Source organism: Phlebotomus papatasi, chromosome 3 (assembly GCF_024763615.1).
Source record: "Phlebotomus papatasi isolate M1 chromosome 3, Ppap_2.1, whole genome shotgun sequence".
In the NCBI taxonomy this organism is placed as follows: Eukaryota; Metazoa; Arthropoda; class Insecta; order Diptera; family Psychodidae; genus Phlebotomus; species Phlebotomus papatasi.
In genome coordinates, this window is record NC_077224.1 from 16,356,802 (window position 1) to 16,371,447 (window position 14,646).

The 14,646-nt window shown below is 31.9% G+C and overlaps 1 protein-coding gene across 1 annotated transcript in view; it reads right to left on the bottom strand.

The window, feature by feature from the left end:
- Positions 1-774: 774 nt before the first annotated feature.
- Positions 775-14,646, bottom strand: part of LOC129807881 (mitogen-activated protein kinase ERK-A) — a 67,323-nt gene continuing 53,451 nt past the window's right edge. The window contains exon 7 of the mRNA XM_055857478.1: positions 775-12,138. Coding sequence (XP_055713453.1) covers positions 12,010-12,138 — 129 coding nt within the window. The 3' untranslated portion in view covers positions 775-12,009. The remainder of the gene's footprint in view (positions 12,139-14,646) is intronic.

Here is a 14,646-nt window from a genome sequence, read left to right on the forward strand (position 1 = left end):
ACAGTTTTTTCAAAAAATCGAAAATCTGCCCTAAAAACCGTAATTCTCAATATTTCTGGATGAAATTCACACAGAATACTTGAAATGGTCCTACTAATTGATTTCCGTTGCAGAATTTGCAAAATCTCGACAAAAAATTTTTTGACCAAAAAAATCGATAGGCTAACCCCTTACAGTTTTTTCAAAAAATCGAAAATCTGCCCTAAAAACCGTAATTCTCAATATTTCTGGATGAAATTCACACAGAATACTTGAAATGGTCCTACTAATTGATTTCCGTTGCAGAATTTGCAAAATCTCGACAAAAAATTTTTTGACCAAAAAAATCGATAGGCTAACCCCTTACAGTTTTTTCAAAAAATCGAAAATCTGCCCTAAAAACCGTAATTCTCAATATTTCTGGATGAAATTCACACAGAATACTTGAAATGGTCCTACTAATTGATTTCCGTTGCAGAATTTGCAAAATCTCGACAAAAAATTTTTTGACCAAAAAAATCGATAGGCTAACCCCTTACAGTTTTTTCAAAAAATCGAAAATCTGCCCTAAAAACCGTAATTCTCAATATTTCTGGATGAAATTCACACAGAATACTTGAAATGGTCCTACTAATTGATTTCCGTTGCAGAATTTGCAAAATCTCTTGTCGAGATTTTGGAAATTTCGGAATGAAAATCAAGTAGTAGAACCATTTTAAGTATTCGTTGATGATTTCACCCAGAAATATTGAGAAATGCGGCTTTTGATGGAAATGGAAATAGAAAAACTAAATGTTGACTGTTTTCATCTTATTTATTTTTGAATGAATAAAATAACATTGCATTTTATTACATTGTACAATAATTGATAGAATATAGATTAAAAATAAAAACAATTATCTCTCAATCCTCCACAAGTTCTCTCTTAAAACCATTTCGTTTATATCTTTTTCCTTAATCACTTAAACTCCTCTTCTTGTCTGAATCTATTTTTTTTCCTCAAAATTTGTGGAATTTCTTCTTAAGCACAAAATCTCTGATGCAACTTTATTTTTCTTTCAATTAACCAGAAAAATAATCCACAAAAGATTTATCTTAAATTGTTTTTCTTCTCTTATAAGTAGGATGTTTTTTTTAAATTTCTTTTTTTCTTCTTTTGTCTATTTCTTCTTTTTTTTATTTACACAACAAACACACAGGCTGATTAAAGTTTTGAGGGGGAGAATTACACAATTATTATCATGAATTACACAATACTTGATTTGTTTCATTTTATTTATTTTTCATCTCTTTTTTTTAATATTTAAATCTTTTCAATGGTAATTGTTTTATGATCATTTTACTTTAATTTAAATAATTACAATTATAAGTACAAATGCCATTTAGTTAAAACCACATTTAGAGACATTTTTTTTTCTTTAAATCTCTTTAATTATTTCACTTTTTTTTAATATGCATGTATCAACATCGAGATAGCTTAATTTGTTAAAGAAAGAAAATATAATAATGTTCATCTCAATGATGGATTTTTTTTCTTCATTTTTAACAAGATTAATATTTTCTTCAATTTATACATAAAATATGTTTAAAAACTTTGAACATTTATAGTCTCAAAATGTAGAATTACTTTTTTTCTCTTATTCTTCTTCCTATTTTTCTTCTTTTTTTTTAAATGTAATCACGCTCTCTAAAAGTCTATTTTGAATATTCGAAAGAGAAATTCAATGAGACACAGATTAATTTGATGCAGTAATTAGAAATTTTTGGTACTTAATTCAAAATTTCTGGGAAAATTTATTTAAAAATCAATACAGAAATATTTTCTGGCTCTTTCATTATCTCTGATTTTTTCTACTATCAATATTGCAGATTTTCTTTACCGATTGTCAATGACTGATATCGCATTTTTCTATTTTTTTCCATTGATTGATTTTGCATGGATTGCAAGAAAACAGACTGAAATAATTAACTTGAAATATTATCCAGAATATCAACATATAGCAATTTTATTAATTAAAACCCCTCGCAAATGGTTTTCAAAGACAAATAAACATAATAAAAAAAGTATATAAAATAAAATAAAATAAAATTGAAAAATAAATGGAGTTATATGTGCCAATTTATCATGTTTTCCACCTTCCGATGGATCATTGGAATTTATTTTATTATTTATTTTTATTCTGTTTTATTTTCAGTTTTCTGCGAATTTCCTCTTTTATTGTATCTCACTCTCAACTGTTGTTCTTTTATTTTTAAATTGTGCGCATTATTGATTGTTTCAGAAAATTGTTGTCGCATTTACGGTTTTCCTGGTAAACTTTTTCTCTTTTTTTTTTTTAGGAAAGTCAATACCGCTGTGTTCAAAAAATGTCGACTTTTATTGTACTTTTGCTTTATTCCATTCACTTTATTCATAAATTTTCAATTTAAGCAAGAATTTAATTATAGTTGAAATTTTACTTTGACAGATTCTCTTGTAAGTTCTAAAACTTTGCTTCACTTTAAAACACTTCTAAAAGTGAAACTTTGCTCTCTACAAGAAATATCCCAAAATGTTCAAATATTAGTAAGGTTTGAGTGACTTACAGCACATTAAAGACTTAATATTTAAATATATTTCAAAACTTTGTATGAGGACTTGAAAATCGCGAACCATGTGCAGCTAATTACGAGGAAGTAATCTCCTTCAAATACTTTTAAATAAAATTTTACTTCATTTTAAAAAAAAGGGGTGGCAAAGCGTCTCATGTTTTACGTACAGGCCTGAGCTAAAAGAAAAGCCGAAGTGAATTTGGTGGTGCCTGTTGGCATTCTTCGAAATGCCGCGAAAATTCATGTAGAGAAAATGAGAGAATTTTTAATGTGAAAACTGTTTAATTCCTTAAGAGTTAAGTCATTTTCAAAAGAAAATCCTTTTAATAATTTATTTGAATGCAGTTATTTGGGTTAATTGTGAATAATTGTCGAAATTACAACAAAAAGATTGGGATGAAATTTTGAGCTGGAAGACTCATACTCTTTTGAGCTGTCCCAAAATTCAGGATAGGTTTGAGAAAAACCCCTTTTGTACAACATTATTTTGGTTAATAAGGAATGCAAAAGTACATATTACAAGAAGGGACACAACCTGATAATAAGGATAAAATAGAGAAGAAAATATTTTGTCGCATTTTAGAGATTTTTTTGCAACCGCAGCGCCGCCAGACGTTTGTCAAGTGAGTTATTTGTGTCTCTATCTCTCTAACAGTTGAATTGCGCGCGATTTAGGATGCTTGTCATTTGAAATGATATTTTCTTTAAACTTCTTCATATTTCCGCAAGATTCAAGTAAAAGGGTGTTTAGTGAACAGCTATCCGTCTTCCGACAAAGATATCAAGAAGACAATTTCTTTCAATATGAGTTTTTACAGGGGCATGACGTTTCCTATGTTTCCCATATGTTTCTAGCATGCCGAAAAAACTTTTAAGTTTATTATCTGTTTTCTGTCATTGTAGAGTGAATTGTCAAAAAATTACAAATACAAAATAAAAGCCAATTTAATAACAAAAAGGCAACCAAAAACCAAAAATTGGCAACCTACGTAGTTTTGGAGGTATCTCGTGAAATGTGTACAAAAACAGGGAAAAATTTACACTAAAACTGGTCGCATTTTTCAGAGGTAATGTCACCCCCCTGAGTTTTTATGTCTGTTATGTCTTTTTGGCGCAAAAATATTTATCATGGCACCGTGAATGAGCGGGATTAGTGTTACCAGTATGGCTATCTGTAATTTCCATTAAAAATATCAACACAAAATTTCCGATACTACACGACTTTTAACGAGCACAGGTCTGTTTTACGAACTGCTCGAACTCGTGACTTAGATGCTATCCCTCAAAAGTACTATTGCATTATTTACGGTTTATGGATTCTCAAACAATTTAAGCCGATTTATAAATTGTTCAAAAGATCCCACAAAAATAGTTCCAAGAGTAATAGAATTGATTTTCTAACTAAAATTACTTATCGTTTATAGATCGGTTTATTACCGGTACGCAACCGATTCGAACCGATTCGAACCGATTCGAACCGATTTATAAACCACTCAAAAAATTGCCCAAAATACACCTATGGAGCGTCTGGAGCAATATAAATGAATTTCGGCAAAAATTACTTATCGGTTATGTACCGGTTAATTATGGCCTTAGAACCAATTGGAACCGGTACAGTTTTATCAGGAATTCCAAGACCTTTCCAATGAGCCCAAACATAATCCCATCCGCTTTATAAATGCGCTCTCTAGTGCCTTTTTAACCTTTGACCTTGAAAAAATCGTTGTTAGCACGTTCAAAAAGAAGAGGTCAGGCGTCAAAAGAGGTCAGAGGAAAGACACTAAGTGTCATCAAATTTTCATCAAGCAAAATATACTTTTCTGGATAAATAATTTGTCTATTGAATATTTAATTACACTTGTGGAATACATAAAATTTGTATAATTTTATTTGTGAAATTAAAGTGAAGAAAAATTAATTAAAGCGAGTAATAATAAGATGATCAAGAGGAAAAAGAAATGCTGAATGTACACAGCTCTCTTCGATATCCGGCACTTCGATATCCGGCTGACAGCTGCCAAACACTGACGGTCAATCAATTCAAAACATTTTTGACGAAACATGAAGCTTCTCACTCGGCAATTTCTGCAGAATTCTGCAGAGTCGTCAGATTTGAAAATGTAACTGCCGAAAATTCTGCAGAATTTTGCTCTAAGGCGGATCCGATCGTTGTATGAAAATTCTGCAGAATTTTCTACAGAATTTCTATAGAAAATTTCATGAACTTTCGGCACTTTCCTCAAGATGTTCTGTCAAAATTAGCTTGGAATATTTTCTCTAAAATTATCAACATGGTAGAATTTATAATCACGATTTTCATTTTTTTTTATATATATAAATACTGCGAGGGTATGCTGTCTATAAAGAATGATTAAATAGGTGTATTAAACATATTCCCGATCAAAAATTCTGCATATTTTGATAAATTGCTCCAGAATTTTCTTGAGCCCAAAAAAAAAATTTACTATGGGATTTTCAGCTGAGGGCAATAAAATTATTTATTATTTATGAAAAAAATATTTGTTCACTTCAAGAAGTATATTTTCCTCAATTTTTGCAATAAAATGTAGAGATTTGAAATAACCGTTTCTGAAGCAGCCATTAGGTAACGGGTGTGAGACTTCGATTACTCGAGACAAATTTTGATAACTTTGGTTAATCACCGGTACGATCGCTAGTGCGGCTAGCGATGGATGGCCGTTAAAAAAGGAAGAAGAAGAAAAATTGCGGAATTGCAGAACGAAGTTTTTCTGAGTTGCCCAGCATGAATTAAAATGTTATTTTCACTTTATCAAAGTCTTTGATACTTAATTGTGGTACAAAATGAAACATAAGCGCACCATCGAAGAAATTTCTGTTGTTTTTGGACAGAAAATAAGTTCACACAGCGGGAAATAGAAAAACCGTTGACCAGATTGAAAAAACCCAATTGTCATTTTGTCCCCACGTCAACCGGATATCGGAGAGAGCTGTTAATTCTTTTTATTAACATTGCGTAAAATAATCGAGCTTGGACCTTTAAAAGTGGGTGGCGAGAAGTGGTTACAAAACTGGCGAAAAGTGGTGAAAAGTGGCGACGAAGTAGTTATTTTTGCTTTGTTAATAAAAATGAGATTTTTAAGTAGTCAAGCGTTTAATTGTAGGACTATTTTTTTCACGACGCTAGTGCCAATACATCCAAGTAGTTTTGTGTCAAATTTGAGTTATTCTGTAATAAGAGTTCAAAAGTAATAATAAAATCAATTCCTCTTTTTCCTAAATATGGCGATAAGTGGTTACTTCGCTCTTTTCGCTGGTTTCTTTGTGGAGTTCGAGCAGTATTTTAAAGTTTAATTAATTTATTAATTATAAAACTTATTCACAAACTCAAAAATTGCATTCGAAAACTCTGGTAAGTACTTACTATTGATAATTAATGTTATTCCCGTGTCCATCGCCCGAGGGCAGTACTAGCGCTGAAACAATCTAGTTTACTAAATTTGAACAATTCTTAACATTTTAGGGATTGAAGAAGTGAAATTTTAGAAGCTTTTTGGATTTTATTCAATTGCAATGCATATAAGAAACATTACTTCTCCTGCCGATTTTGTATAGAAACTGTTAATGTTTTGCATTAGCAGTAAGTTTTTGAACACAGCAGTAAAAAGTCTCTCCCGACGATTGGAATACTTTAAGTTTAAAAGAGGAAATTGTGATTTTCTCTGTCTATTCTTGTAAAAATTGTCACAATATTTGAGTGATATGGTGGGCTTATTTTTCATCGTCCTCCCTCAATTTATTATTTATTTTCCAAATAATTCCCTCCCGTCTAAATAAAAAAAAAATATGTATATATATCCAACTAAATTCTTCACCTAAATTTAATCTAACAGTTTATTTTCTTTTATTTTCCACCTAATATTGCCCAAAATATTTTCTCTCATCAATTTTTTTTTCTTTTCGATTCCATTGGCCAGAGAAAATATAAAAGAAAAAAAATGAGTCTTTTTTTTATTTCTGGGAAAATCTCTTTTGCAATTGTTTGTTCATTGGAACATTGTTGCCTCAGGTACACAATAATAAGAGAGAAAGAAGAACAAAATCAAGTGACAAAATTCATTTAGAAAATAGAAGGGATGTCCTTTCCTTCTTCATACTTTCTTGACCTAAAACATAACTTTTTTATTCTTCTTGTTTGGCGTTCTTTTTTTTTCGTATCGTTCCCAAGTGAATTTTTTGATTATCCAAGAGCACGAAAAATGAACAAAAGAGTGATCTTTTTTTTGTTGGAAAAAGGATGTTCATAAATACCTAATAAAACTCAGCTAACCTCCTTTTCTTCTTCATTTCCCATCTTTTTCCCATTGTCAACCCTCACACTCATATTTTTTTTAAGAGAATTTTGTGTAGTTTTTTCTTTCGCAAAGAAATAGCAATAAAATCTTCAAATTTCTTTTAAACTAGCATTTTTTTTCTAAAGACTAAATAATTTTTCACATTTTCTTTTTTAATTTTTATAAATCCTAACTTTTCGTAAATGTTTTCCTTGTTTCTTTTCACTCCAAAAATTTCAATATAGATTTTTTTTGTTTTACAATAACAAGCACTCAGCCTGAGTGTATGAAGTTTGTTTTTTTTAAATTAGTTTTCTCAATTGTTCTCTCATTTAAATTTAGTATTTGTCATATTGAAAAAATTGTCTCTCTCCCAAATATTTGTATATATATATATTTATTATTTTATATCAATTAAATAACAATTGTGCCAATTTAGATTAAATTGAGGCGTTATCTTACTTCATCGTAATTTAAAAAAAAACTTTTTGCAGAAAGGTAGTATTAGATCTTCTTATGACCTTCCCACAATTTCAATCAGAAGTGGGATTAGCAGTTTCATTCGCAAAAAAATAGGCCACGCCCCTTATAAAAACTGAAGAGAAATTATCGTTCACCCGTTTTGAATCTTTTGTAAAGAGCTTTATAAGTAATCTTACCATTCCCAAGTAGAGTTTAGAAATTCAAAGATCGATTTGAAAAGTAAAAAGGGGTGACAAAGCATCCCAGGCTTTGCAAAATCCTCGAACTCGTGACTTAGATGCTATATCTCAAAAATACTTTCGCATCATTTACCGTTTACCGATTCTTAACCGATTTAAATGGATTCATAAATCACTCAATAGATTTTACAAAATAGTTTAGAGTAATAAAAATCGAATATTCGAACAAAAATTACTTATCGGTAAATAATCGGTTCATTACCTATTCACAACTGATTAGAACCGATTTATAAATCACTCAAAATACTTTCCAAAATACACCTCAGGAGCAATTTAATTGAATTTCGTATAAAAGGTATTTATCGGTTATGAACCGGTTCATTACTGATTCAGGACCGATTGGAACCGGTTCAGTTTTATCGGTAATTTCAAGACCTTTCCAACTAACCCAAAATATGACCACATTCGCCTGATAAATGCGCTCTCTAATGTATTTTTAACCTTTGATCTTGAAAAACCGTTATTAGGAATCAACGAAATGTTCTTCATTATTCAATATTCTTCATCTTATTTTCGTGAATTTTGAGAATATTTCCTGAGTTTTGGGTAAATAATCTCGCCTTGAGTTTAATTGTATAAGCTACCATTAAAAAAAACAAACTAATTAGCTGTCAAAAGCTTGTCTAGTCCACTCGTCTTCCCTGGCTCTAAAAGGGAACGAACCGATTAACCGTATTTATTAGAGGGTTTCTGTTAAAGATCAATGGACATGATAGATATTAGAGAAAAGCTTAGTTTATTAGCTTCCAGAATCTGGTCCTTTTGGTCCGCTATCTTCAACGGTTTGGCCAAAAAATTGGCCACAATAACTTTTGCAATTATTTCTTCACGATCATAATGGTAAAATTGTTGAATATTTGGCTGAATAAGAATTATGAACTTTTCTAGGAACAAACGATTCTTCCACAATTTATACTCCCAAAGATCCAATAATAAAATCTCCACGTACCACTAGCTTATTACGCTATTCTTGGTGTAAGAAATGGATGACCGAAAAATAGTATGTTTTTCAAGAAAGGGAGTGGACGTTAGGACACGACACCGTCAAAGAAATCGCACACCAACAAATATTAGCCAAGAAGTGCTTAATGTTTTCGAGCGTACAATGATCTCCATTGCCGTCGAATGCAAATCAAAATCGGTCAAAATTGGTTTTCTCAAAGTGTCCAGTGTCCCTATTTTCCTTTAGTTACTCAGAGTCCCAAAGAATAGAAAAATAAAATAAAATACAGCGTTTTAAAAAATTGCAGTTTAATTAGTCGACCCGATCCACTCTGTGTATTTATGATTTTTCGCCCTAAGGCTATAATTCTTGAGAGTAACACATATGTATGCAATTGCAAGTTTTGCTTTGAGACAGAGGGAGTTTTCTCTGTCTTTTTGGTACTCTGGAGATCCTCCTCGATTTGCCCAGGACTGATTTTTGAACCCCCCCCCCCTTCTAACAGCTTCTAAAATCGCTCATCTGCCCCCCGGACAGAGAAGAAGTTCGTCCGTTAAATTGACTTATTTCGCTACTAGTAAAGGAGAAGAACACCCTAGGACTAAGGAATGCTCAGAAGCCATGGACACACAGAGATGTAGCTGAAAACACCTTGGTGTACTGAAGATACACTGAATAGTAGGAAACGTCCCCAGTAGGGGAAATTTCTAACGATATGACAATCTCATATGACAAATTTTCGTGATAAATTTGGGAATAAAACAATATTAATGGCCAATAAGCATCGAATAGACATTGCAAGAAGCTCTGTGAAGGTCTTAGGAAGTGATATAAATCTGATTTTCAAATATTTTTTTCGAATTTACAACATAAAAATTCTTAAGAATGTCATATGACATTGTCATACTGTTACAGAATTCCGCTTAAGGAGATATGGAAGAGCAGGAGTTTAGGACGACGCGACTCAGAGGGTAAGAAAAAACGCTTTTTTCTTACCCTCGCGTGCTTAAAGCTGTCTACACATTAGACAAATTATTGAAATAATAGCATTTCAAAGTGACATTGAAAAGAAACTTCAATATTGAAGCGAATATTGAAACTAATATTTCAATCATTGCCTACACACTGAACAAATTTACTTCAATATTAAAACTTCAATATTAAAAACACCAGTCTAGTTCAGGGATTCACAGATCTTCTGGGATTTTCTTCCGTATTTTGTCAAGAACACCCAAACATAACCAAGTTGGACAGAAGATTTCTCCAGCTTCCTCCAGGAAATCCCAGATCTTCTGGGATTTTCTTGTTCATTATGCCCAAAGCAATTCAGATACATTCTGTGGTCAGAGGATTCCTGGAGCTTCCTCCAAGAAATCCCAGATCTTCTGGGATTTTCTTTTATATTAAAAACACTTCAGATTGGAAACAAAAGCCAAATAGAATTAATAACTTGAATTCTCACAGACTTTCAGGATCATGCGTCGTATCATACCGTAGGAAGTTTACCATCGCTAGCAAAAGGACTGGATGGCCACAACCACAAGCCTTCGTTCCCTCTGTATGATTCCAATTCGTATCATAAAATTATACTTATATTATGAAGTGCTTTGGGCATAATGAACAAGAAAATCCCAGAAGATCTGGAATTTCTGGAGGAAGCTCCAGGAATCCTCTGACCACAGAATGTATCTGAAGTGTTTTGGGCATAATATACAAGAAAATCCCAGAAGATCTGGAATTTCTGGAGGAAGCTCCAGGAATCCTCTGACCACAGTATGTATCTGAAGTGTCTTGGTCATAATGAACAAGAAAATCCCAGAAGTTCTGAGATTTTCTGGAGGAAGCAGGTGATTAGTGCTGACCAAGTTGGGTTCTTGAGGAGATTGAACAAAATATATAACCAAACTCCAAGAATCTGGGATTTTCTGGACGAAGCAGGAGAGATGTGTCTGGACTTGGATTTTGATCTTGGATGTGTTTTCATTCATGAACAAGGAAAATCCGGCAATTCTGTGATGTTCTGAAGGCAGAAGATTCCTGACCATTAAAAAATATTGAAGGAAATATGAAATCAATTTGATATTTAGAATTTCTTTGAAATTTTATTTAAATGTGACTTTGAAATTTTTTATTAGCATAATTGAGCCTAGTTTGTAGCCATTCAAAATAATGAAATAAAATATTGAATAAAATGTTCCATATTGAAGCAAATATTTCAATATTTGCCTACACACTGGACAATTTTCTTCAATATTGAAACATTTATGTCAATAAATCTTTGCAATGTGGAAGCAATCCTTGTCAATATTTGACATTGAAAAGAAATATTTCAATAAATTATGTCTAATGTATAGCCAGCTTAAAGGATTAAGGAACAACTTAATTTGATAATGTGTTTGCATGCTGGAGCATGCCTTTTTTCGTCCGACTTTCGATGTGTCCGACATTCAGCGCTGTCCGACTTTTAGCAAATCATCCTAAGGGACTTTGGAAATTTCTGTAGACCACAATTATCAGCCAATCTTTCTGAAAATTTAGAAAAGTGCTCCTCAAATTATACCAAATAATATTAAAATATATTAAAAGCGGCTAAAAATATTGAAAATATTTTTTGAATAGTTCGGCCTATCTGTGATATCTTACTTTGCGCAGTTGTCAACCCCTCGAGTCTGTTAAAGTGGGCGTGGCTAATTTTTCCTCTAGATATTTTTCCTGACGATTTAATGCTACCGTTCTTGCAAAATGAGAGATTTTCTCAAAATTACGATAATCCGAAGGAATCCTCAAAAATTGGCAAAAAACACACTTACACTTTAATGCTCAATTGAAAAGTTACATTATTAGTATCTCATTTGAATTGTTTTTTACATTTTTTTCTCATTATCCATCTTCTTTTGGGATATCTTGTGTAAATACTTTGGGGGGGGGGGGCGAGGGGAAGAAGGATAAATGGCATGCACATTGAAATCTTTTTCGCAAAAAAATGTTTTCCAGTATTTTTTTTTCTCTTCAAAAATGGCACAACATCAGAAGAAAATTTATTCATTCTGATTGTTTTCTTTCTAAATATTTCACTTTCTTCTCATCTCCTCCCTTCTTAAACATTGTCTATCAATATTTTGATGAAGGAGGGGTTCTTTTTCTCTTCAGATTTATTCTTTTTTTAATTTTTGTTTTTACACAATTAATAACCACATTTTCATTAAAAGTTTCTCCTTTTTCTCATTTTCTATTAAAATTTCTGATGTCTTTGCGATTCTTTTTTTTTTGCTGCAGCGCAGAATCAACCACAATCAATTAATTCTCAATAACGTATACAACATTATTCTCAAGCATGCTTCCTTATCATGAAAATCCATCAATATTTTAGACTCACCTCTTCACCAGCTGCTCCTTTCTCCCCATTAACCATCCTCCGTCATCATCGCAAATTGTTGCGGAAAAGACCTCAGTATAATGCTTACGTAACTACCGGATCGGGATTCTTCTCCTTGAACAGCAATGTTTCCTCGTAGATGAGTTGCTTGAGTGTCTCTTTTGGTAAATCATCCAATTCCATGGCAATGCTGAACGGTTCATCGGATATTGGCTGGCAAAAGACGAGCACCGAGTCAAAGACAAAAAGAAGGAAAAAAAAAGAAATCAATTTTGTTTTTTAATCTCAGCAACCGAACAAAACGTGCATACTATCGAATGATGAGGGATAAATGTCTCGAAGGGTTTACTCTGTATCTCAGCAAAATTTTCCTGATTTTCTTATTCTTTTGCATATTAACTCTTTGCAGAGAAATGAGACAGTCACACGTCAAATTATTCATCTTTTAAAACAGAATTATTTATCTTTTTTCTTCTACCCCAGTCACTCACCCAGAAGATAATTAAAACGCTGAAAAATCTTTGTAAAATCATATTTCAAATACGTTTTTTTGTTCAATTTTGAAATACAGTGGGACCTCGATAGAGTCAACTAATTATTTCCAGGCCTGTTGACTCTATTGGATTCGTTGACTCTATTGGAGTCCGAAAAAAATTATTAAAATATGAAATTTTGATAGAAAGGTGTATTATTTTATGTTTGTACTAAATCATTGATAAAATCAAAACGATAGTCGAATATTATTTAATTAAACCATAAATTCTACAACCTCTGATCCAAAAAAAAAATCATATGTTTGGGCAAAAGTTGGAGATAAAGGAATGATCTTACGGAATTTTTTTATTATTAGTAAATATCTTGAGTATAAATCACTCTTCATGTGGTAATATTGAGGTCCACCCATGATGTTAATATACGGAAATGGTGTATTAAAGATTTCTTTTTTCAATTTTTTTTAGAAGAGCTCCGGTAGATATTTAATTATTGAAAATTCTGATGTAATTAACTTTGTTAACTACACAGAAAAAAATATTTTGTAAAAATGTTTGTGAATTCCTATGGGGGAGTTACGAAATGCTCGTGAATCGTACAACCCACAAACAAGTTCGTAAAAGTTTGTACTTTTTTCATAAACATTGTTCGTAACATGATCATTTGACGAACATTTTTTGTACTTTTACGAACATTTGTTCGTAAATGTTCCTAAACACACAAAAATGTTCGTAAAATTTTGTCATTTGTTCGTAAAATGTTCGACAGAAAAACAGACTTTTACGAACAAACGTCAAAATTTTACGAACATTTTTTGTGTGTTTACGGACAAATGTTTGTAAAAGTACAAAAAATGTTCGTCAAATGATCATGTTACGAACAATGTTTGTGAAGAAAGCACAAACTTTTCCCAACTTGTTTGTGGGTTATACGATTCACGAGCATTTCGTAACTCCCCCATAGGAATTCACAAATATTTACGAACATTTTTAAAAAATATTTTTTTCTGTCTAGAATTTTATTTATTAATGCATACACTCGAGCTCAATAGATTTTTTTTTAACTTTTATTGTATAAAAGAAGAGATTGATAGCTCTTTTAACTGGCTCTAAACTTCACAAAAAGAGCAATAAAACCAATTTTTCTCATTTTTTGTTCGTGTTCTGTAATATGGGCGCTAAATAAATATCGACTTGATGTCTTCAGATGACCCCTAATAAGTCAACCTGAAGATTATTAATATGACTCTCATTTTCTCCCTACCCCTCCCCTTCACCGCCAAAATCGTTTTTTTATTATTGCAGGAAAACAAGTCATACGGTTTTTTTTTTCGGAAGATCATAGTCAATCATAATAAAATCATGTAATTTTGGTAGTTCAATAAAAAAGAAAAGTTGACTCTATGGAAGTCAATTTGGGTCCAAGTTGACTCTATCGGAGTCCGTAGAGTAAAAAAATAGCTGTTGACTCTATTGGAGATTGACGACTCTATCGGGGGTTGACTCTATCGAAGTCCCACTGTATCTATTAATTTCCTTTCGATCAATTAAAATGCTGGGAAGCTACGCTAGACTTTCAATTCTATTGCGCTTTCATCCTTTTAAAGCCCGCTTATACCAGGATATTTTGATTCGAAATCTCCCTGGCGAAATTGAAATCCCCCATTGAGGTTAACTACGATTTAATTTTCCCTATTTTTGGGCGTATGAAACCTATTCGAAAAAAATCAGTTGCTTCTCACAAAAAAAAAAACAAACTTTGAGCTATTTTTATTTTCGCTTGATTTTAAGCTAGGAAAATCCTATGGAAAATTCTACTATCTTTCCACAGGCTTTCCCATGGTTTTTTCCACAATTTTTATCGAATGTCAAACAAATAAAATGGTGGTGTGACAACGTGGATAATTATTTCAGAGGTGTGCAAAAACCGTTGAAACCGAATAAACGTCAAAATAAGTTTGTTCTATTAGGGTTTTGACTATAGATGTACATGTTTCTTTTGACGTTTATTCGGTTTCAAGGGTTCTTGCACGCCTCTGATTTATTTCCAAACCTTCCGCAAACATTTTTAGTGATTCATGTGGCAATTATAATATAATTAATTATGCGACACTGCGTTTCGTGTAGATAATAGTGAAGTGATTACATTAAATAGCTCGCCAACCTAAAATAATACTCTTTTTATGTCATTTAATATATATTTTAGGAAGAATTTTTTTTTAAAATATTT